The sequence below is a fragment of the Notamacropus eugenii genome, chromosome 2 (assembly GCF_028372415.1).
Source record: "Notamacropus eugenii isolate mMacEug1 chromosome 2, mMacEug1.pri_v2, whole genome shotgun sequence".
Classification (NCBI taxonomy): Eukaryota; Metazoa; Chordata; class Mammalia; order Diprotodontia; family Macropodidae; genus Notamacropus; species Notamacropus eugenii.
In genome coordinates this window covers 495,101,677-495,126,113 of record NC_092873.1, presented here as the reverse complement: position 1 = coordinate 495,126,113, position 24,437 = coordinate 495,101,677, and the positions used below count along the sequence as shown (strand labels likewise).

Genomic DNA, 24,437 nt, shown 5'->3' with positions numbered 1-24,437 from the left:
TGCTGTGTGATCTTGGTTGAATCACTTTAGCAAGCTCTAAGTTTGCTCTGGGGCCCTGCTCTAGGAGATGAGAGACTGTGCCCTTTGTATTGTCTCCCTGCTGGATCACTTGGCTTTTATTAGTTTTTTATTTGTTTGCCTGACTTTCTGCTCTCTTCACCTCCTTCTTGTGTTAGGTCTCATGACCTTACGTTGCCATTTCTTGTTTAATCTCTTTGAGGGTGTTTTTTTTATCCATTTGAATATTTGTCTGGTGATATTTTCTTTGTTTCCTGTTTTTTATCTTCCGCTTTTCATACTTTTTTTGGACTTGAATTTTCTTGCATGATTTTTAACCTTTTGGCTTCTCTTTGGTGTTTTGTTTTTATTTTTGATATTTTGGTTTTTTTGGCAGGAATACTTGGGGAGACTGCCTCCTTCCTTGCTACGATCCCTCTTGACACTCTTGGATTATTCTCGGAAGAGGGTTTTTAAAACCTTAAAGCATTTTTTTAATTTGAACTTCTACCATTATTTTATCTTGTAAAAGTATACACCAGAGTTGTCAAGAATGGAACTTAAAATTCTGTAAAGGAAAAAAATAATTCTTTATGGAAGAAACATTGAATTTCAAGAGTACTACTTTAAAAAAAACCATTATTTTGATCATCAAGAAATTTTTTTGATTATTTAATTTTACCAACATTAATCTAACTACATAGTAATAGCTATTCTTTTGTTATATTCCTTTAGAGAGCAGCGCTTCTATTGGCATCTGAAGCTCCTCTTTCCTCAGAGTCATGCTGAATATGTGGAAAAAGGGTATGTATGGTATTATCTGTGCCTCTGTAAAGAAATCATTTCATTGGACAGAAGCCCTATTCATTAGAATGAATATAAGATTTCTTAGATCCTTATTTCCCTGAAGAAAGAATTTTTAAGCTCACAGGAATGGTAAAGAAAAGATTGTTTAGCCGCACCCCATTTGACACACAAGGAAACTCAAATCCTTAGAAAATTAGCAACTCATACAAATGTTTAAATTGTTGGACTTTTGTCAGTCTGTGTGAGGATCATACAGTTAAGGGCAGAACAGAATTTTAGAGCTAGAGGTGACGTTAGAAGTTAACTTTCATTATGAAAGTTAATAAAGAGACAAATTTTACTTTCATCTGTATATTTATATAAGCACTGGCAATAAATGATGAGAGAGATGGATATTTGTACGCATACACACGTAAAATACCAGCCATCTTAGAATGATGGTGCACTCCTTATGAAGAACAGAGTCTGGATTTACTCCTTTAGGTTGCTTTGAGAAGAGTGCCTGTAATGTGCAGTTACCACAGGGTTGTGATTCACTTCAGATTGTCCATCTGGGCTTCCGGGAAGTTCTTTGAACTTCTTTTCTCTAAAGTGAATGTCATACCAAAAATAAGGAAAGGGCATAAATATTTTTTTCTGTCTGTGATGGAATAAATACATATGAATGATCAAGAAATATTTTATGTATTATTTCAGAACACTTATTTTATTGAGCAGCTTTGTTTGAAATTATATATGTGAACAGGTTGGAAAGCTAGTAATACTTTATGGATAAAATTTCTTTTTTCTGGCTTCAACAGTTGGAGTGGTTAAACTTTTTACCTTTTTTTAGCCTCCATCAAACTTTTTTTTTCCTTCACTCAGCTAATTCCATTATTTTCTTGTGCAAGTGTATATTAAAAGAAACTTTATATTTTCATAATTTGATTATAGTAAAATTCTCAAGATGTTTTGTAAGAGGTTATTAAGCATGTCCAAGAAATCTTGTAAGCATTTTAAAAAATAATTTTTGTTTAAGAGTGTTTGGGGAAAGCATATATATTGGGAAGTAACTTGGATGTAAAAAACAAAATACATCACTTTTTTTTTTTAAAGACTAAATCAAAATGCAGTGGATCCATTTGGTTTTAAACTTAACATCTTCAGTAGAGAAGCAAAAATTTAATTCTTCGTCTTTTCTCTCTTTGGTAAGAGTTCCCGGTGATAAGAAGCTTCATGAAATCTTAAGAACCTACGTTGATCCTGAAAAATCTGATCCTGTAATTCGTCAGAGGTATACTTTTAAAATCTTATAGCTTTCTGAAGATGGATTATGGACATTAATGGTTTCTAAATCACTCTCCAGTTATTTATAATTTTATCAACTTCACATTTCAAATTTCATACCATAATTTCACTTTTAATATAATTCAGTCGTCAGTATTATCTGTTTGATAGTAATTCAGACTTTTTTTATTAATATTATGTAATAAAAATTGTGCTATTTGTAAACAAACTTAGTGCTTGAAAATTAGTTACTTTATCATAAATGCAAATTGAAAATTCTTTGTTAGGCTTATCCTAATTTGTGTGTAACAGCGCTGAAAGATGTCTTCAAGGACAGTTCTGTCTCGTAGAGAAACTTTTCTTTTAATTTCAGTTTGCTCACTTGGAATGTAAATAAATGTATGATGTGGCTCTAGGGAAACTTGAGGTATAGGTTTAGACTGGCTATGCTCTGAAGTATCTGGTGCAGTCCCAATTTGCAATTCATTTTTCTCCTCTCCCAAAGCTGAGCCACAGGAATATCAACTTCTGTATCAATACATATGGGGGACTGTATTCTTACCTTTGTGTTATTAAGAGTTTTCACATACTTGACTGTAAGAAATATATTCTGTTTTTGATAAATTACTTGCAAGTACTAGCTAACCCTGGGAAATTAAATGAAATTTAAAAACTAAATGAAAATGGCAGTCAGATTAGCTTAACTGGGTGTAACTGATATTTTCAAATGAAGATACTTAATGGAAAAATGAAGGGGGAAGATGAGGGTTGGGGAGTTCTTTCTCTCTCACATCTGGATACTGGTTGGAAAACGTCTTTAACCCTTTTGTTGTATCTGTCTTGAGGGACAATAAGAAATCAAATCTGCATTTCTTTTACTAATTAAGAACTACATGTATTTCAGGTTAAAAGCTTATGTCTTTTCTGAGAGTGGCATACAAATTTTAATGAAGATTGAAAATCTGCAGCAAAACTTAGTCAGGTAAGGCTGTTCTCCTCATTCCCAGCGTGACTTTCAGACGCCATCCAAGTAACTGATGTTGTTAAAGCCTTTCTTATGTCTTGCTGTTTGACCTTTTCAATGTTACATCACATAAACTTCACAAAGTTCAGATTTTTAAATGAACGTAAAGAAAACAAAAGACCTAAGAAAATAAGAGGCAAAAGTAAAGTTCGATATCAAAACTTTGCTTTAAAGCTAGCTTTTCAGCTTTAGAAGATAAGTCATAAATTGTTTTTAGATGTCAAAAAACTGCTCCTTTGCCAGATTAAAGGCAGGCGGGGAATTACCTTCCATTTCAAAGTGTGAATAATTTTTAAAAAATAACATCACCATTAACAGTTACTCTTAGAATTTTTGTTCCCTTAGAATTTTAATTTAAAATTGATTGATTCTTGATGTTTTATAACAAATATCATTGAAATTTAGCTTCCTTGGTTGCAACCCAGGAAACCCTAAAACATTAGATTTCCAAGTACCATACCATTTAATTTAGTTAAAAAATATTAACTATTGAAAATTATAGTTATTCAAATCCATTAGAATCAGTTCCCATTTGAATAAGTACATCATAACTATAATAATTATATGGTAGATGTAAAATTGAATGATTGACAATAATAGTGTGAGTGTGTGTGTGTGTGTACACATAGAACTTTGCATGTTTTCTCTCATTTGATCTTTAGAATTACGATTTGAGAGAAGTAAGAACTACACATTTCTGTGGAACTTTTAGGGAATCTAAAATTCCAGCAAATTGAGATCAGTGGGATCATAATGGGAAGACAGCTTGAAAAGTCTGGAGACCTGCTTTAATCCTGGCTCTGTCTGTGTATTAAGGATGGAGCAGATGGAAACTTGAATGCTTCTGTCTCTTCATCTGTTAAGTGGCTTGGAAAAGTCCTTTCTGAATTGAATGTTGTAAGCAATTGAGTCAGGGATACTATTCAAATGCCAGTTTTATGTGAGACACTTATTTGTAAAGAGCTTAGCAAAGTGCCTAGGACATAGTAGGCACTTAATAAATTCCTATTTTCTTCTCTTACTCTTCCTCTCCCTCCCCCCAAAAAAGAGTAGAAGTTAGAGAGAGGCACATTTAGACTTTATGTAAAAAGACATGACCTCTAAAAATGATAGCTATCCAGTTGCTTGGTTGGTAGAATATTCATTTGAGGCCCAAAAAGCATTTATTAAATACCTGCTGTGTGCTAGGAATTGATACAAAGAAAGGTAAAAGATAGCCCCTGCACTCAAGGAACTCACAGTCTGTTAGACAACTTGCAAATAACTATGCACAGGAAGTTGTATATAGGATAAATGGGGGGAAATCAACACAGGAAAGGCACAAGATTAAAAGGGATCAGGAGAGGCGACTAATAGGAGGTGGGATTTTAGCTGAGATATGAAGAAAACCAGGAGACAGATGACAAGGAAGGTAATTTTAGGACAGGACGACAGGCAGCGAAAGTGTCTCATGTGAGAAACAGCAAGGAGCAAGGTCAGTGTCACTGGATTGCAGAATGTGTTGGGAAAGGGAAGGAAGACTGAACAGGTGGAAGGCACCAGGTTACAAAGGGTCTTAAATGCCAAACAAAAGATTGCCTATTTGATTCTGGAAGTGATATGGAACCACTGCAGGTTATTAACTGGGAGGGGAGAGGGGTACCAGCAGAACAGAAGTTATACTGGGTCTAGGAGAGACTTGAGGCAGGAATGCCAGCCAGCAGGCTGATGCAGTAGTCGAGGCATGCGGTAACAAAGGCCTGCACCATGATGGAAGTAGCATCAGAAGAGAGAAGGGGACTGTATATGACAGATGTTATGAAATCTTTGCTGGTGAAATCTCTATCTGTTTCAGTGGGTCAGTGTCGTATATAGCATGCCAGCTGTACAAATTAAATTGGTGGGAATTTTCCCAGCATACTATGATACTTTGGGAAGTTATATCCAATTATATATCTATACCTCTGTGTACACACATACACACACATAATTTTAATTAGAAGAATTTTAAAGCCATGGTAATTTGAAAATCTTTTATTTATGTTTAGACCAAAATTAGCATTTGGATAATAGTATTCAGAATTAGTTTTAACATTAAAGATAATTATGTTCAGAGGGATTATTCTAATTCATAAGATTTGTACCTTCTATTTTTAAAATAAGAATCATAAGAGGATTTTACTATTTCCTTAAAAATGTTTGCTGGGAATTTATAACTTTGTAGACTGTTTGATCTTAAAAGAATTCTAGAATCCTGAGCATTCCATTGGCTTCAAATTAAATGTCTTTTACCAGGTATTTGATTTTTTAAAATTTCTATAGACTTCCTTTTGGGGTTGGTTTCTTGGTAGCTTCTCACTTAGTGCCTGGGGCATATAATCCATGCTTAAGAAATACTTATTGCTTGATTAAATGAACTGATCACTTTGGCTGATCTATACACAGAGCTGCCAAATTCTGTTTATTCTGATTCTGTTTGTCATGCAAAATGAAAATTTGCTCTTAAAATAAATTATGAAACTCTTCCTTCACCAAGAAAATTGTCAGACATATTTCAGACCCATTTCACTTTCTTCACATTTGTTTTGCTTCCCAGATCCTTTTAAATAGTTAAGATTTCATGATGACTTACCTTTAGCTGTTGTTGCCTGGATATTTCTAAATTCTACTTTCTTTATTAGAACATTATTTTCTGAATGAGTAGCCTTTTTGGTCCTAATCCTTTATATTGGGTTCACTTTTGCAACAAGTTTACACAGTGAAGTTGTATATATTTATGCTAAGGAATAGCAATAATGTGCTGCCAACATATGCCATCTTAAGCCATACAGCTCATTTTGTTTGCTTGTTGTTTTCCCCATTAAATTATAGGTTTCTTGAGGGCAAGGACTATCTTTTGCCTCTTTGTATCCTCACCACTCCGAACAGTGCCTAATACATGATAGGTGCTTAGTCAATAGTGATTTGCAGATAGCTAACAGATAGACTCCCTTTTGGTGTATATGCTTTGCAGTGTTAGTATGTGACCTTGCTTGAGTCCCCTGACATTTTGGAACCTGTATTTTTGTAAAATAAGGGATTTGGGTTAGGTGGTTTGTGTTCTGCAGTATCCTTTTTTGACTAGAATTCGAATTATCTGTTGAATGTTAGAATTAAAATCACAAAATTTCAGAGTTGGGAGGGACCCCAGTGCCCTTCTAACCCACCCTATACCTATTATTCCCCCTTTTCTACTCCAGTGTCTCATGAAGAGATGCAAGGAGACTGGCCTTTCTCCTTGCCAAGACCAAGCCTCTAGTTGTATCTTTGGTCTCACCTCCAGTTTTCTTTAGCAAGATGCCCCAGTATTCATCCTGCCTTCTCTGTCTGTGTGTCCCTCCTCCCCCACACCCCCTTAATTTACTGGCACCTTTCCTGGTGCCTATAGAGTTCTTTTCCCTCATTTGAGTACACCCTCCTTTCAGGCCATCATACCACATCTCTGCTGTCTTTCTCAGACAAACTGTAGGCAAAGCTGATCATTCTTGCTCTCTCCACCTCATCCTCTTTTTCTCTTCTCAGCTGGTTTGCATCCTAGCCTCCAGCTTCATCCCTCAACTGAAATGAAACTGCTGTCTCCAGAGTCACCAGTGATGTCTTTTATCATTAAATTGGGGGTCCTTTTTTCCCCACCTTCATCCTTCTCAACCTCTCTACAGAATTTGACATTATTTACCACCCTTTCCTGGGAGATATTTTTTCCTTCCTGGATTCTCTCTTGATTCTCTTTCTCTCTATCTGATTGTTTCTTCTCAAGGTTCTTTGCTGGATCATCCTATTTAACTGGGTGAACCCTTACTCCCCTCCCTTGCAGACTTTGTCCCGGTCCCTTTTCTCTCTACCCTTTCTCTCAGTGAACTCCTCAGCTCTTGTGGGTTCAGTTATGCATATGACTCCCAGGTTGATATAACCAACCCTATTCTTAACCTCTGGTCCTGGCTTACCAGCTCCCTTATAAGCATTTTAAGCCACATGTTCCATAGGGAAACAGGATGAAAAAAGGCCTGAATTTGGAGTCAGAAGTCCTGGGTCCCAGCTTACAACCTGTGTAACTTCCAGTAAGTCATCTGACCTCTGAGACTTTGAGTTTCCTCATCTGTCAAATGAGAAGGTTGATTAAGTGTTATCTGAGGTCCCTTATGGTTCCAATCCGTGATCATATATTTGAAACAGAAGTTATTTTCTTTCTTGTCTATCTCATCCTGCTTCCTGACTTGCCTGTTTTTTTTCCCCAAGGGTACCACCGTCTCCAGAGTCTCACAAGCTCAGAGATCAAGGTATCTTCAACTCCTTGCTCTCTTTTACATAATATGTCTAGTCTCTTGTCAGTTTCTACCACCCGTGGCATCTCTGTCCCCCTTCTCTCCACATAATCTACCCACCCCCCCACTCTAGTTCAACCCCTGTCACCTCTTGATGGACTGTTGCTAAGTGGTCTTCTTCCCTCAGGTGCCTCCTCAGCAATACATTCTTCACACAACTGTCAAAGTGATTTTCCTAGAGCATGGAGGTATGACCATTTCCCTCCCTAGCTTAATAAATGTTAGTAGTTCCCTCTTACCTCTAAAATAAAATCTTTGCATTTAAAATCTTTTCAGACTTGTTATTACTCTCCTTCTTGCATTCTTGTAAGTCCAGCCAAAGTTGCCTTCTGGTCATCCCTGCCACATGACATTTTATCTCCTAACTCCATCCCATTAGTATATCCATGCCTTGAATGCGTGCCCTCGCCATCACCTTCTCTCTAGAATTCAGGGAGTTCAGATACCACCAAGCCTTTCATTCTGACAGCTCGCTTCACACTCGTACCCCATCCCCCATGAGCTTGTCCTTACTTTATATATACTTGAAAATCAAAGTTGGTAAGATATGATCTCCTTAAGGTCAAGAATTATTTGGGGGTTTTGTGTAAGGATGTTTGTGCCTCCAGAGTCCAGCACAGTGCCTGCTACATAGTAAGATGTTTATGCAGCTTGTTAGTTTATATGAAGAATTTTCTGTACAGCATGCCTGAGGAATCCAGTCTTTGCTTGAAGCCCACTCACTCCCAGGATAACCCATTCCACTGTTGACTCACTCTAACTTAAGGAAATTGTTCTTCGTGGCAGGCCTGAATTTTCTTCTTTAGCTTCATCCCTTGCTCCTGGTTCTGCCTTCTGAGGCAGAAAAGAACATGAATCTCCAATACCTGTGATTGCTCTTCAAATAACTGATTAATTATTTTTCCTCTGGGTCTCCCCTTCTGTAGTCTAAGCATCTCCAAATCCTTCAAACTATCCTCCCATAGCATGATTTAAACCTTTCAAAATCAGTTTCTTTCCTCTGGAAGTTCACAAGATTATTAGTGTCCCTCCTAAAATGTGACATCTAGAACTGAATACAAAATTTCAGTTGTACTTTATTTAGGACAGAGTATAACCATCACTTCATTCCTGGAATCTGTGCCTCTAAAATTTTAATGCAGCCTAAAGTCACATTAATTTCGTTGCCTGCCGTGTCACACTGTTGACCCAGAGAGTTTGTCTAGCTAGTGCCCACCTTATGTAGACCACCTGGCCCAGGTGCCTGGTACAAGACACAATCAGTTAATTATTAGTTTGTCTCAACAGAGTGCATGTAAAATTGTGTCCACTTGTGATATTAAGTTATGTTTTTTCTTCCTCTTTCCATCATTCATTTTTTTGTGCCAGTGCCCATTATGAAAAATTAGATCATAAGGACAAATATGAAGAAACAAGAAAACAAACACTAAGTGCTGTGTATAGTAAGAAGTACAGTAGGAAGATTGGTAGCTTTGGAGGTTGACTTGCTTTTGAATATTGACTCTTGTCCTTCCTCCCCTTATCACTTAATTACTGAACTTCCATAGCTTCAGTTTCTGTGAGAGTCTGTCTAGATCAGGAGGTCTTAACCTTTTTGTGTATCCCTTTGGCCAGTGAAACCTCTTCTCCAAATATATCAGTTTAGATTTTTCTCTTTAAGTTTTAAAACATACTTCTATGAAAAAAAAATAAGTTTATGCAAAAAAAATTTTTATTTTCTTAAAATTATTTTCTTAAATTTGAACTAATTAGGAGAAAAAGAATAAATTTTTAAGAAGGTAAAAAAATTACTCAGAAATAGAACTGCCAATTTGCAACTTCAAATGAAAATGATACTTTTTAGATGTACTTGTTAATTTGGAATTTTTTTGTCTTCATCTTAACCTAAAAAGAACTTTAGAAATTTTGAAAATCAATATTATTTAAATGATAATGGTATAATATTAAATCTCCCACAGAACATTAAAAGAATTACAAGATTTAACTCTAAGCACAGTAATAACTACTCTCAGATGCCTTCTGTTTATATAAACAGAGAAAGTACTCTGCAGGCCTCTGTGCAAAATTCTTGAACTTAACTTTGTGGTGAGGAATCAGTTTAGTAATCAAAAGCAAGCCACTGTTTTCTAGATCTCATTTACATTATTTTTCCTTATTTCCCTTTTGGAATTGCTTTGGTATCATTGAGATTCCCTGTAATCAATCCACAAGCAGTCACTAAGTACTTACAAGGCCAAGAAGAAAGTATACTTAGGTAAAAACAGTCATGTTCAACTCCATTAGAAATCAATGAATCTAAAGGTTTTTCTTGGGCACTTGCTACAGCATGACATTGTTGGGGGCATAAAATAGAACTACTTCAAGGAACTCGTCATATAATGGAAGTCATCATAGGAGGACAAAGCTAACCTGCAGCAATTAGAACATAATTAAGTGCTCAGCTGTATTTAATAGGCTAGTTTGGCCATGTTGCAGAATATTTGAAGGGCAATAATAGGAAATAAATCTGGAACAGTAGGTTATGGTCAGATTGTGGAGGGTTTTAAATGCTGGGTGGTCATGAGGTTCCTGCTGCAAAAGATGTCTCAGCATGGGAATGCTGAGGCCAGAGCTGTGCCAGCTTGTGGAGAGTGAAGAGGGTGGGGGTAGAGACACCCATCAGAGGCTGGCTTGCTCATCTAGGAGAGGCTTTAAGGGTGTGAGCTTGGGCAGAGGCACAAGATGGGGTTAGAGGGTGTGGGGTCACGTCTTGTCTTTGAGCTGGCCCTTGTGATCTTGGGCATGTCATCATCTTCACCATGAAAGGGTCAGGCCTCTGGAGTCACTTCTCAGGCTAAATTCATGGTTCTGTGTATGAAAAGGAGAGGAATATATTGGAGAGATGGCGAGGAGTTAAGAGATACCAGTGGCCATCTAAACATGCCCAACAAGTGGTCATCCAGTCTCTGCTTGAAGACTCCCAAAAAGGGAGAACCATAACATTGTGGATCCCATTTAGCGCCTGATTGGGATATGAGGGAGAGAGAAATGAAAGATCGCTCTGAAGTTGCATACCTGTGTTGCTGGAGGGATAATAACTACCTAAACAGAAATAGGGAAATTTGTAGGCAAAGCAGACTTAGGGGGAAAGATATGGTGTAGCTAACAAGAATAAGGAAATGGTGACCCTGTGCTTTCACTACCCTCTTGTGCTGGCCAGGCCACTCACAAAAGAGTTTTGTCCAGTTATGGGCACCACATTTTAGAAAGATATTGATGATCTGAAAAGAGTCAGAGGAAGACAGAATGTCATATGAATGTTGTTTGAAGAAATTAGAAATTTTTAGCATGAAGAGAGGATTGGGGCAGACCTAGCTGTCTTTGAATACATGAAAGACTGTCATGTGGAAGAGGGATTTGATTTTCTCTGCTTGGTGAAGGAAAGATAGTACAAAGAGACAAATTTAGGCTTTTGTAAGGAAAACCTTTTTAACAATTAGAGCTGTCCCAAAGTGAAATATATTGCCTCAGGAAGTGAAGTGGTAGATTCCGCCTCTTTGAATGTCTTCAAGGAAAAGATAGATGACACTTTTAGGGTGCAGATGAGCCTAGGTATCCAGCCACTAGCCTATGCATTTATCACATTCTAGTTTTAATTAGTTATTTATGCACTACATTTATTTATACCACTACAAAATAGCCTGAAACTGAACTGAGTGGTTTGACACCTTTACATTTCCAGAAGCTTGCTGTTGTAGGTACTCAGAAATGTTTGTTGAATTGAATTGAAAGATGAGGTATCTTAGACAACTACCTCAAGGTTCCTAGAAATGCCAAGCTTGGATAAAGAAATATGTCTTATATTTTCTCTTAAAGTTTTTTTACTTCAATATCTCTCTCAGTATTTAAATTGTTATCTCCAATTTATAAGGCAGATTGTCAAGTGTCGAAAGGTTTTTTAAGGCTAATTTTTTTAGCACTAGCTTTTTGCAAGCCCAAAGGAGAAAATACTGATTTAAATAACAACTGCACATCTGGTTCTAGTTTTCAGGTATATTGAGGCGAGGCCTCAGGTAATGAGTCAGAAGTATTTAGTTGAGTTTTTCCCATGTTAAAAATTGAGATACAGCAAAAAGCCAATTCTTTGCTCTCCCCTACTAGAACTGTCAATACTTGCTAGTTTCTATTAGTGATCAGGTCTAACAGTTTAAGTCTTAAGTCACAAAATGATAGGATATTATGGGCTTCAAAATAATAAAGTGTCCAACGTGACCATGCTTTATCCACTGTCAAAAATTTAAACTTATTTGGCATTGGTTGGTTCATTTTCTGTTTGTGTGTGAGATTCTGGAATTGACAAAGTGTAAAAGGAAATGTTTGACAATTATGAGTGAATGAGCTGCCTGATAGGTAGCTACAACTTTTTGGAGTTGACATGGATGAAGAGTTTTTACAAAATAAGTACATGTTTCAGAATTGACAAGGTTTGAACTGACCAGCGTCCATTCATATAAAGGAGGGCGCTCTTGTGTGGAATAGGCTGAACATAGGAAAACATTCTTGAAAATGCTTCTATGGGAAGCACTGTCAGCTTACCTCTCAGCGGTATCTGGAGCTCAGCTGATTGGCACACCTGTAAACAGGCAGAACTATTGAAGTATCAGTTGTAAAAACCTGGAAGAATTTTACATTGGAAAAGTGGGAAGCTAAGGTAGAGCCTAAAGTGCCATAATAAGTATAGCAAATTTTAGAACTTTAGAGCTTTTTATTCCCATACAGATTACTCTATAAACATGCTTTCATTATCAATTAAGTATGTACACTGTAAGACCAGAGTTGAAAACATTCTCTCCAACCATTAGAGCTAGTAAGTTATGAAAATTGGTTGTTACTTGAGATGTTTTCATTTCTGCTTCTTGATCTCTGCTCCTCCCAGACCTGGCCCCTGGAAATGGTCTGTTTCTCCTCTCCTCCTTTTCTAGTCAGGTCTGGGGAGTCTTCCTAGCAATTCAGTTCAACCACCATTTATTAAGGTTTTTTTTGTCATTTACTAATTTTTACATATGGCCCTGCTGTAAATAAGGGGAAATAATAAAGTTCCTACATTTGTGGAGCTAACTAGTCCAAGTCAGCGCTTTGTTAAAGCACGTATAATCCATAACCATGTATTTTATCACTGTATTTTATTCTGATCAAACAATCTGAAGTGGAAATAGGCATGAGACAGCAAGAAAACTGGCTTGGGTGCATTGAAGAGCATTAGAGAGTAGTTAGGTTGTAGAGGATGTCAAGTACCAGCATGGGGAGTGTGGGCTTTCTCAGCAGGCAAAGGAAATTATTATGGATTCACAGAATCTGAGGATGAGAAGGCACCTCAGTGACCATGTAATCTAGCAAACATGAAAGGAATCCCCACTATAAAGAAAAACAATAAGATATCATCTGTCTTCTACTTGAAGACCCCCCAAGATATCTCTCTCTCTCTCCCCCCCCCCCCACTCTTTCTCTCTCTCACACACACACACACACACACACACACACACACACACACACACATCCATCAAATGTGCTGTTGGAGCTGAGTCTTGAAGGAATAAAGTGCCCTTGGTCGTCTTCTTCAACTTAGTAGTGATGGTAGTCAAGTTGGAGAAGAAAGGGCAGAGGGTGTTAGGCAGTTTTTTAAACCATCTATAAATATTAATTTGTTAATCAATACCTTATATGTGAGATTCTTGCCAGTGACCTACTACTTGCCAGTTGACATGCTACTGGATGAACTGAGTCATCAATTTGAATATTCATATCCTATGTTAAACCAGAAGACAAGATGAAATCAGTATCATCTGGAGGAGCATCTCTCAGGTTCTTCTGGGAAAAGCAAATAAAAGAAATTGGCAGAGTTTCTTTTCTGCTTTTAGAGGCAAAAATAAACATCATTTCTCAGACACTTCATCTTCTCATATTTCAGCATTTGCAAAAAGACCACCATGAAGTTAATTGCAGCTTATGTACCAACATCTGTTGTGAAGGATAAGGAGGCAGAAAAATTGTATAAAGAATTTAGTAAGACCCAGCAGATTCAATGAGCATATACTTTAATAGGACTTTGAAGCAAAGGTGGGCATAGAAGAGTGCAGTGGAGCCATTTAGAATTCAGCATGTTAGAAAATTTTAGAAAATGTGGCTCAGAATTGAGAAAGAAAAGAGGCTTAAGCGCTGTTAACTCACTTGTATGTCATAAACATTTTTTGGTAAGAAAATAGAATAACCTCGAAATGTGTATGTGATGTGAATATAGAAGGTTAGGTCATTTAAAAAAATTAAAAGATAACAAGAAAGGTAATTTGGCTCTGGCTGGGGAAAAGGTTCTTAACCAAAGAATGGAGGGAATTGATAAATAGAAAACAATTCTGATTACATAAAACTTAAAAAGGTTTACCTGATACCAAATTTTTATCAACTCTCACCAGCTTAAGGCTTATCTCTGAGATATGTAGGTACTAATACAAATATAGAAAAACTAGATGCCATTTTCCAATTATAAGTCAGTGTCCAAAGATCAAAAGATACGTATAAAAGAGTTAAAAGAACCATGTAGGATAAATGAATAGAAATCATGTTCCAGATAACTAATTGTAAGAGAAATAAAAAGTAAAATAGTTTGTAGCTTTCATCTCCTATCCTACAAATTGGCAGATAGCCCCCAAGCAGGAGCAGTCGATTTTGGAGGACTCTGCAAAGGCAAGCACATGAATGCACAGTTGGAGGAGGTGTAGACTGGTCTAATCATTCTGGATATTTAGATTTAAGCAAGAAAAAAATGACTGAACTCTATTTTGTAACCCAGCATTTAGGTTACAGTCTGTAATTCCACCTATGGGCCTGTGCCCCCAGGGAGGCCACGGACAACTCTCTTTGGTAGGAAAAGCTAGAAACAAAGTATAAGGGAATGGTTGAAAAACTGTAATCTGTGCATGTGATGGAACATTACTGTTCTGTAAGAAGCAAGCAAAGTGAGATGTTCACAGAAATGGAGAAATTGGGAAAATTAGTGCAAAGAGAAAGAAGCAAAACCAGAGACATTTTATATAATGTTTACAGCAGTTTAAATGAAGAGAGCATTAAGTGATGCTGACCTTTGAGTAACTAAAGAATCATTCACTGTATGGAGAAAAAAGGATGAAATGCCTCCTTCTGCTCAGCTAAAAAGCCTGGGGAGTACCGTGTGCATTGTCACATTTGGTTAGGTGTCAGATGTTTTTACTTAATTGTTTCTCTTTGATATGAGGGAGGATACTGGGGGAATGGGCACAGAAATGACTGAGATATAATTAACAAAAGGCATTTCTAAGACATCAAAAATAAGATGAATGTCTCTGGGTGAAGAAGAGGTGAGAGGGATTGGCCACAGTAAGCACCAAATGATAATGAAAAACAAATTGACTTACCAAATAGAAAGCAACTGGCTACCAATTTATCTCTGAGCCAACTGTATAAATAAATGTACCATTAGGTAACTCATCTGAATAAGTTCAGAGTCAATAATAAATTGGAACAATTGAAAACAAGAGAAGACAAGACATGAAACTACAACACTTCTCATATTACCTCTGAAAACATATTCTGTTGCTTCTTAAAAATGGAAGTGTCTAACCTTACCATTTCATACAGCAGACTGAAGGTACTGCCTCTCTTCCCCCAAGTCTTCTTTATTAAGGATCTGTGTTTCTACCCAGACTTTGTGCATGTCTAAATGTAGGTGGAATAATCTTAAGGAGAGAAGACTGGTAACAAGGAAAACCTCTCCTTGAGTCTTTGAAAGAATTTAAAATTCTAGAAAAATGAGGCTTGGGCTCAGGGGACCAAATGCATTGTCTAAGGAAAAGTGAGAAAGTCAGTTAGGTTAAAGTGAAAAGTATTCACAGGGAGATAATGGGCAATCAGCCAGGGAACAGTTTTAAATTCCAACCCAAGGAGTTTATCATTCCAGAGGTATTTGGGAGCCACTGAAGATACTTGAGCAGGAGATACATGGTCAGCCTTGTGTGTGAGGTAACCTTTGTTGGCTGATATTTTAACTATTTAGATTTGTATGATATTTCCCACCAATAACCACATATACACAGCCTAGCTTAGTGGGTAGAAAGTAGTCTTAGAATTAGGAAGACCTGAGTTCAGGTCTCACCTCTCCCACATCTTACTCTGATCCTGCACAAGCTCTCTAAGACTCTTAAGTGGTAGAAAAGGTGCTGATTTACATTACTGGAAGTTTCTCACTAGGAGATCCCTACTGATGAAATCACAGATCCTCTCCCCAACCGCCGCAAAAAAAGGTGCTAGTAGATATACACAAGGTATGTTTTAGGGGCCCTGGTAATAGGGACCTGAGAATAGAAATGTTATAGCTGAGAAAAGATAAAAACCTGAACATAGAAGTGAGAAAAAATAAAATTAAGATAATTTAAGAAAAAAGATAAAACAATAAAAAAAACTGTGAAATCTTTCTCTAATATCCCATCTGTGTATTAGGTGCCTCATGGGAGTCACTCAACAAATTGAATGGAGTATGTAATTCTCATTCATCTGTAATAACCCTAAGTGGAGAGAAATGGTCACTAAGGCCAGCACAGGTTTATCTCAGAAAACCTCCCCTAAAATCTGTTAGAGAATCATGGTTAGCCATATTATGATGAGTATTAGTTTATATAACAGAAACAGTGAAAGGAAACAAAAGTATACAGAAAATTTGTTGAGATTCAGTTAAACCTAATCATTTCAAGAACAATTTAGGATGGATATGGAAGGAATCTAGGAAACGGACCAGAACTGAAAGAGTTTGAAGGTTTTTGCAACAATTATTTATCAGTGACGATGGAGATAGCACCATCGGAGTATCCCCAGCATACTATTGGAGAACCTAGAAATCACACTAATGAAAATGAGGCCAAGATGCACTAGGTCAGTATTCACAGTATTCTGTGCAGGAAGCAACATAGGTTCAAGGGTATCAAAGGATTGATTTCCAGATTGATTTTCAGATATCAGAAAGAGAAGAAGGTAAATAATGGAGAAGGTGATGGATATCCTTACTGCATAAAGAGACAATGGAAATAGCCCATGTTCTCTACCCACTTCGAGTTCTCCTTTCCCATCTCTAGGTAATACACACTCAATGAGAAGTGCATGTGTTTATTACCTCCAATCATGCTTTTGTAAAACGCTTTTCTAGAGCAAAACACATAAGTCACATAGTCTGATGAAGAGTGTAGAAAAAACAGGATTCCTGCTATTTACTGTTTGTTGACTATATAAACACTTTTTTCAATATCAAATCTCATCACCTTCAAAGTTCTTTTCTAACAAAATATCCCACAAGTGTACATCAAATTTTCCAAAATTCTTCAAAGTATACAACATTAGAATTATTATAGTCAGTTGTAATTTATAGTTTTCTGTCATGTACTCTTGATGACCCCATTTGGGGTTTTCTTGGCAAAGATACTGGAATGGTTTCCTTCTCCAGCTCGTTGTACTGATGAGAAAACCAGGACAAACAGGGTAAAATGACTTGCCCAGAGTCACACAGCAAGTATCTGAGGCCAGTTTTGAACTCAGGAAGGCAAGTCTTCCTGTTTCTAGGCCTATTGCTCTATGCACTTTGGCACCACCTAGGTGCTCTATCAAAGTCAAGCAAGGCATGAAAAGGGAGACAACCTTTCCAGTTGTGTTTGTATTCACTGTACAAGACGTTTGCCTAGTAAAGAGTACACATGAAAGAGGGATTTCCTATGGATTAGTAGTGTTTAACCTGTGAACTTTTAAAAATATATTTCAATAACTACTTCGGTATAATTGGGCAGGCTTTTATAATGTTACATATTTTACTTAATGCATTTAAAAACATTCTGAGAAGAGATTGATAGACTTCATCAGACCAATGGGCTCCATGCAAAAAGAAAAAAAACCCATGGGGTAGCCAAGTGGTGCTGTGGATAGAGCACCAGCACTGGAGTCAGGAGGACCTGAGTTCAAATGCGACCTCAGACACTTGACACTTACTAGGTGTATGACCCTGGGCAAGTCTCTTAACCCTAATTGCCTTGCCAAAATAAAAGAAATAGAGTCCATGACATAGAAAAGGTTTTTAAAAAACACTGTTAGAGATGAAGAGTTCCTCCAGTGCAAACTGATGTTGTGCTGTTTGCATCCTTCCCTAAAACATTGTGCAGCCTCCTAAACAAAACCCAGAATCATTCAGAAGTTTTTGACTGTACTATCAACACAGGAAAAAAACAGGTGGGTTAAGAATGCCGATTGTCCAAATGAGGTTATAGTCACTTGGATGGATAACCCATGTAGTAGGTCTGTCAGTACCTCAGTCGTGGACAGATGCCTCCGGTCAACCGTGGGCTATTCTGAGAAAGGTAGCGAAGGAATCAGCTTGGTGAATCTGAGTCATTTGGGAAACTGATAAGTGCTTTTACTGTCCCCACCTTCTTCCTGAAATAAAGGTCCATCTTTTGAACACCAGTATTCCTCCAGAGATTTTGTGTGACTGGAAATCATGCAATAAATACCACAGAATCTGAAGAGTCAGAGTTCTTATGTGTCACCCAAAGGGCAAGAGAGGAGGTACATGATAATTCTAAAGAGCCTTCAGTATATTCTAAGAAGCTCATTGTGCACAAGTAGCAATATAAAGGAAATAAACATAGGGGGAGAGGATTACGGATAGAAAATCAGGTAGCAAGACTGATGTGCTGTATTGGTATTTGTCTTATTGAATCTAGAGGAAAGTCCTCAATTAGTAGATTTTATAGATTTCATAGGAGCATCTGGACAAAAGACTCATTGATGATGAGTGGGTTAGAATTTGCACCTTTGAGGGGGCAAGACTCACTTTTATTTAACTACAAGCTTATAGAATATTAAAGAAGCAACAGTAAGGAACAGGCTTGGGAATGAGTAAAGATGAGAAACATAATGTACCAATGTGCTGCAGACCATTAGGAAACGTTTTTGAAAGAATTCGTGGTGACATGGCCCCATCATTTCAGTATTCATCAAATCACATTCTTTTTTTTTTTGTATCTTTTTTTTAATATATTCATTTTATTTATTTATAATGCTCTACAGTCACTACCGTAAAACTTAGATGTTTTTTCCCCCTACCTACCCCCCACCACCTCCCTCCCTCCCCAAGACGGACTACAATTCTATATAGGATCTACACATACGTTCCTATTGAATACATTTTCATTATAGTCATGCTGTGTAGAAGAACTAAAATAAATGGGAGAAATCATATAACAAACCAAAACATAATACATACACACATACACACACACACACACACACACACACACACGCACATGCAAACGCAAACACACAAAATGATCTGCTGCATTCTGCAATTGAATTCCATAGTTCTTTCTCTGAATGTGGAAGGCATTTTGCTTTAGAAGACCATTGGGAATTTTTTTTTTTATGTCCTTGCATTGCTATGAAGATCCAAGTGTACCAGAAAAAACTCTCGCACACTCTGGTCATTGTGTGCACCAAGTTCTCCTGGTTCTGCTCCTTTCGCTCAGCATCAGATCATATAAGTCTTTCCAGGCCTCTCTGAAGTCTTCCTGTTCATCATTTCTTATAGCACAATAGTATTCCTTTACCATAATTTATTCAGCCATTCCCCAATTGATGGGCATACCTTTGATTTCCAGTTTTTGGCCACTACAAAGAGTGCTGCTATAAATATTTTTGTACATGTGGGACCCTTTCCCATTTTTATGATCTCTTGGGGATACAGTCCTAGAAGCGATATTGCTGGGTCATAGGGTATGCACGTTTTTGTAGCCCTTTGGGCATAGTTCCAAACCGCTCTCCAGAATGGTTGGATGAGCTTACAGCTCCACCAACAGTGAAGTAGTGTTCCAACTCTCCCACATCCTCCCCAACATTTATCATTTTCCTGTTCTGTCATGTTTGCAAATCTAATAGGTGTGATGTGGTACCTCAGAGTTGTTTTGATTTGTATCTCTCTAATCAAAAGTGAATCAAATCACATTCTTACAAGAGCCATTTATTTCACTGTTATATCTCTGATACCTTTTCCACTTTGCAGAATGAGGCCTTTTTGTTTAAATACCTTTTGTAAAACTGTTGAACTCTTATCACAAAAAGTAAGCTTCTGACTCTTCCACACTTAGAAAACTCATACTAAGAGCTACAATAGTAGAAAAACTTTTTTCAATAAAGAAAGCTTTGTTTCACCAAAAACTTAGGAAGATAAACCTTGCTCTAGGTGTATCTTTTAATTTTTCAGCATGGATAATGGTAGTTACATGAACTAAAAAAATCTAAAAGTTAAAATGATGGAAATCAGATTTTTTAAAAAAAATAATGAAATAAAGGTCTGTTTCTAATAATATTGGGACATTGTGAATTCCAAAGATTGTCACAGAAATATTTGGACAAAATTTTTAAAGCACCATATTAGTGGAGGGAAAATGAATTGGACCTATTTCATCTGCATTTAGTTGTGTTTTACATTGTTTGCATTAACAGTAAACTTGAAGAACTTTATTCTACTTTTAAGCTAAATTTTCTTTTTAAAATGTCTTCTCATTACTATATAACAACTTGGCTTTAAAGTTGAATTTTTCCACTCCACTTATTTTCCGGATTCCAGTCTTTTTCATTGTTTATACAACTTAGTGCCTGATATAAGTTCACATTATTTTGAAAAACAGAATTGTTGTGAATTTTAGACACTTTTTTGTGTTTGGTTCAGGAACATTATTCAGCTCAGTGTTGTGGGAGGCATATTTTTCAAGCATATCTGATATTTGGTACATTTTTATTGATCTCATCAAAGGCAATAGGAGAAAAGATTAGAAATTCAGTTTTGCCCTTCTAAATGTTAGTAATTTTGCCCAAAATTCTATATTGAGAAATATGACTACACAGAATGAAATTTTAAGTGCTGTATTTAGTAGATGAATGTCTTACAGCTCTAACATTTTGCACATTAATTTAGTGGAAGGGGAAACCATCTTCAGAGAGAGACCATGTAGTGCAACCACAGAGTTATATTATTCTCTGGACTTAAACATAGAATGTTTAAGTTTAGTTTAACACATTGAAGTGGATAGCATATAGATTTGGGATAGTACAAGAATGAGATAAAGGTAAACCAATTCATGAGCTTTTACAGTCATTGTAAGAATTTGGATGAGTGGTGGAGATGAGGAGGGAATGATTTAATTTTGCAAATTAGAAGCAGTGACAGTTAAATAACTTGACCAAATTCAATTTAACATGCATTTATTAAGTGCTTACTATGTGCCAGGGTTTGTATTAGGTTCCGGGAATACAATGACAAAATAGAAAGGAACTTCATCATCAGGGGAGTCATATTTTAATAATAAATATGAAATATATACAAAGAGACTTCCAGTGCACTAATAAAGTGGTGCTTAGGCAAAGGGTTTTGCATAGGTTTTCTCTAGGAAATAGCATTTGAGCTAATTTTTTTGAAGGAAGCTTGGAATTCCATAAGAGGCTAGGAACTCTGTTCTGGAATTCTTAAGCCTCTTCCACTTATGTGAGTCAGTCATCTCTTTGAAGGGTTGTCCTGTTAGCCCTAGAGAACAAAACCAGGGAGTGACAGGTGGCAGCTTCACAGCAACAAATTTAGGACTGCTCGAGGTTAGTGTTTCCTAATGATGAGAGTTGTGCAAAAGTAGAAGGAGCTGCCTCGAGAAGTTACAGGTTTCCCGTCACTGAAAGTCTTCCAGCAGATACTAGGTGACCACTTGCAAGATACAGTAGGACTTTACTTAAGGGAATGGATTTGATTAAATGACTAAATTTTTTTTTTATTTTATTCATTTGCTAAGCTGGAATATATTACCTTCAGTCAAGTCAGCTAAGAAGTGTAGGGAATTAAAATATTTATTAGACTTGAAGGAGGAAATAGCAGAGATAACTTTGGAGGACAATGAGAGTGATTTTTCTTATACTTACTGAGCTATTCAGATTGAATGTCTACAACTAGCAGATTTCAGGACTCAGGTCATCTCCTACGATTCAGGCACATAAAATTATTGCTAAAATGCGAATGCTTTAGGCTATTAAGTGGCTTGTTGGGCTGAGCACCATAAAGATGGCCCATCTCCATCATGAGTCAATAGAAATCCTGACAGCATTTGAATTGCTTTATGGTGGCATGTTATTTTTTTTATTAGTATTTCTTCAGCATTGCTATAAAGTAGCTGTGGTTATAGAACTTGCTGAAGCTGACCTTTAGTTTCTGAACACACAAGTAAAACTGCAAATATCTGTTTTAATGACCAAGTTAGAACATTACTAAAATACGCTTGTACTTAACTATAGTGAATATACTGAAGCTTGGATATGATTGTGTCTTTTACTAAAATATTTTTCTAAGAGCAGATCATAATTATTTTGGTTGAGGGGAGCATGAAACCAGGTATTTTCATGATGCTTTAATCTAAAAGAGGAAGATAAATTGCTGTTGCTTTCATTTGAGTTATCTTCAGGTCCCATTACCGTGCAGCTCCTGCTTGTCTTTGATATGTTTCTTTTGTTGAACAAGTTCCATAATTTACTCTTTAATCATGTGTTAATGGTAACGTGACTGCAGTTTTCTTTATCATTAATGTATGAATTGTCATTAGACAAAAGTAGAAGCATTTAGTAAATGGAAAATTCCAACTAATTTTTTAATACATTACAGTTCCATAAGGCCAACTCCATTTTCCTTTTTTGGGGGAAAACACCATTTTCTCTAACTAGCTTCAGCTTTATGTGTGATTACTTGATGTTCTGTAGATCCATCTCTTTATCTTGCCCTCATAAGCTTGTGGTGAGTAAGGATTGTTGCAGTCTCTGCACTTGTCCCTCTGGCACCTGGATTTAGTGCCTGATATACAGTAGGCAGTGAATGATACTTGTTGATTGAGTTGTAAGATAGTCATTGAAAGAGCGCAGTGTGGGAAAGAAGAGCGCTTCCCTCTGTTTTGCTTCAGTGGCGAGTGGTCAGCATTGGCACCAGTGGTGAGCCTTCTTTGAGCTCATAGTTTCTACATACAAGATAACCTGAAGTTCAGAATAACGAGGGCGTCAGTGAAAATAACCCAAAATGAGGTGAAAGTCTGAATTTACTTCTTTGTCACCGCATGATCTCTGTTGTATTTGCTCCCCTTTTTCTAGAAGAAATCAAACATAAAATCTGTCAAGTTTATAAAATCTATCATTTTCATGTGTCTTCATCCCAGGATGCTGCTATTTTCTTTTTCATTCCTGAGTACGTATTTTTCTAATCTAAATTTTAATTATTTTTAAAGGTATTATGAACTGGATCCTTGTAAAAGTCTGATAGACAATTTGAAAGACAAAGTGGTGATTGAATACCCTACATTACATGTGGTATTGAAAGGATCTAAGAATGACATGATAATCCTCGGCCAAGGTAAGTGGAAATTAACATTTAAGTGTTATGCTGTACTTATATAATTCCACTAAATAAACAATAATTAAGATACCCCCATATTAAATGATACGAAAAAGAGTAATTTACCCTTGTTAATTTACCCTTTAATTGTCAGTAACTATTGCCAGGAAAAAAAAGTCAGCTTTAGTGAGTGTTCTATTAAGTATATAGTTTTAAATCCTTTCAGCCTTTGGTTTCCTTCCCCTGTGTTGTATGGAACAGTGTAGGAGTAAATAAAATGGTCTCTTTCATCTCTTTGATGTAAATATTTTCCCACTTGTATTTACTTAATTTAATAGATTGACTTATTACTAAGTTTTGGTAGAGAAGGATCAATCACTAACAGAAGTTTCTTTTGTTGCTTATATTATGGTAAAGAATTTTTTTTCTAGTTACGTGAAGCCACAAGACCAAACATTTACAGGAGTAGGGGTTCAGTGATTTCTACATTCTTGTTGGAAATTAGTTGCCCACTTCCAGAGAGTGAGAGTCTGTACACGATTCTCTTTGTAACTTGTCATTTATCAGATGGGAGGATGGCCGTAGGTTACAGCTGCAGAAAATGCCCTGCTTTTTATCAAGTGATGAACATAGCAACCTAGATAGGTCAGGAATGTGATGTGGTGGAAGGGTGTAACCACGTGACGTGATTTTGATTTTTAAATACAGATGTAGCCTTTTTTTTTTTTTTAAATTTTTCTTTTTTTATTTTAATTTATTTATTTAACTTTTAACATTCATTTTAACAAAATTTTGGGTTACAAATTTTCTCCCCTTTTATCCCCTCCTCCCCCCAAACACCAAGCATTCTAATTGCCCCTATGCCTAATCTGTTCTCTCTTCTATCATCCCTCTCTGCCCTTGTCGCCATCTTCTCTTTTGTCCTGTAGGGCCAGATAGCTTTCTATACCCTTTTACCTGTATTTCTTATTTCCTAGTGGCAAGAACATTACTCAACAGTTGATCCTAACACTTTGAGTTCCAACTTCTTTACCTCCCTCCCTCCCCACCCCTTCCCTTTGGAAGGCAAGCAATTCAATATAGGCCAAATCTGTGTAGTTTTGCAAATGACTTCTATAATAGTTGTGTTGTATAAGACTAACTATATTTCCCTCCATCCTATCCTGTCCCCCATTACTTCTATTCTCTTTTGATCCTATCCCTCCCCATGAGTGTTGACCTCAAATTGCGCTCTCCTCCCCATGCCCTCCCTTCTATCATCCCCCCCCACTCTGCTTATCCCCTTATCCTCCACTTTCCTGTATTGTAAGATAGGTTTTCATACCAAAATGAGTGTGCATTTTATTCTTTCCTTTAGTGGAATGTGATGAGAGTAAACTTCATGTTTTTCTCTCACCTCCCCTCTTTATCCCTCCACTAATAAGTCTTTTGCTTGCCTCTTTTATGAGAGATAATTTGCCCCATTCCATTTCTCCGTTTCTCCTCCCAGTATATTTCTCTCTCACTGCTTGATTTCATTTTTTTAAGACATGATCCCATCCTCTTC

At 36.7% G+C, this 24,437-nt stretch overlaps 1 protein-coding gene across 8 annotated transcripts in view; it reads left to right on the top strand.

Annotated features, from left to right (window-relative positions):
* The window catches only part of ZNHIT6 (zinc finger HIT-type containing 6), an 81,692-nt gene that overhangs the window by 29,288 nt on the left and 27,967 nt on the right, over positions 1 to 24,437 (top strand). For all 8 annotated transcript variants that reach the window (XM_072648931.1, XM_072648930.1, XM_072648925.1 and 5 more), the window contains exons 7-10: positions 733 to 801; positions 1,997 to 2,077; positions 2,975 to 3,052; positions 22,785 to 22,909. In XM_072648931.1, coding sequence (XP_072505032.1) covers positions 733 to 801; positions 1,997 to 2,077; positions 2,975 to 3,052; positions 22,785 to 22,909 — 353 coding nt within the window. The remainder of the gene's footprint in view (positions 1 to 732; positions 802 to 1,996; positions 2,078 to 2,974; positions 3,053 to 22,784; positions 22,910 to 24,437) is intronic.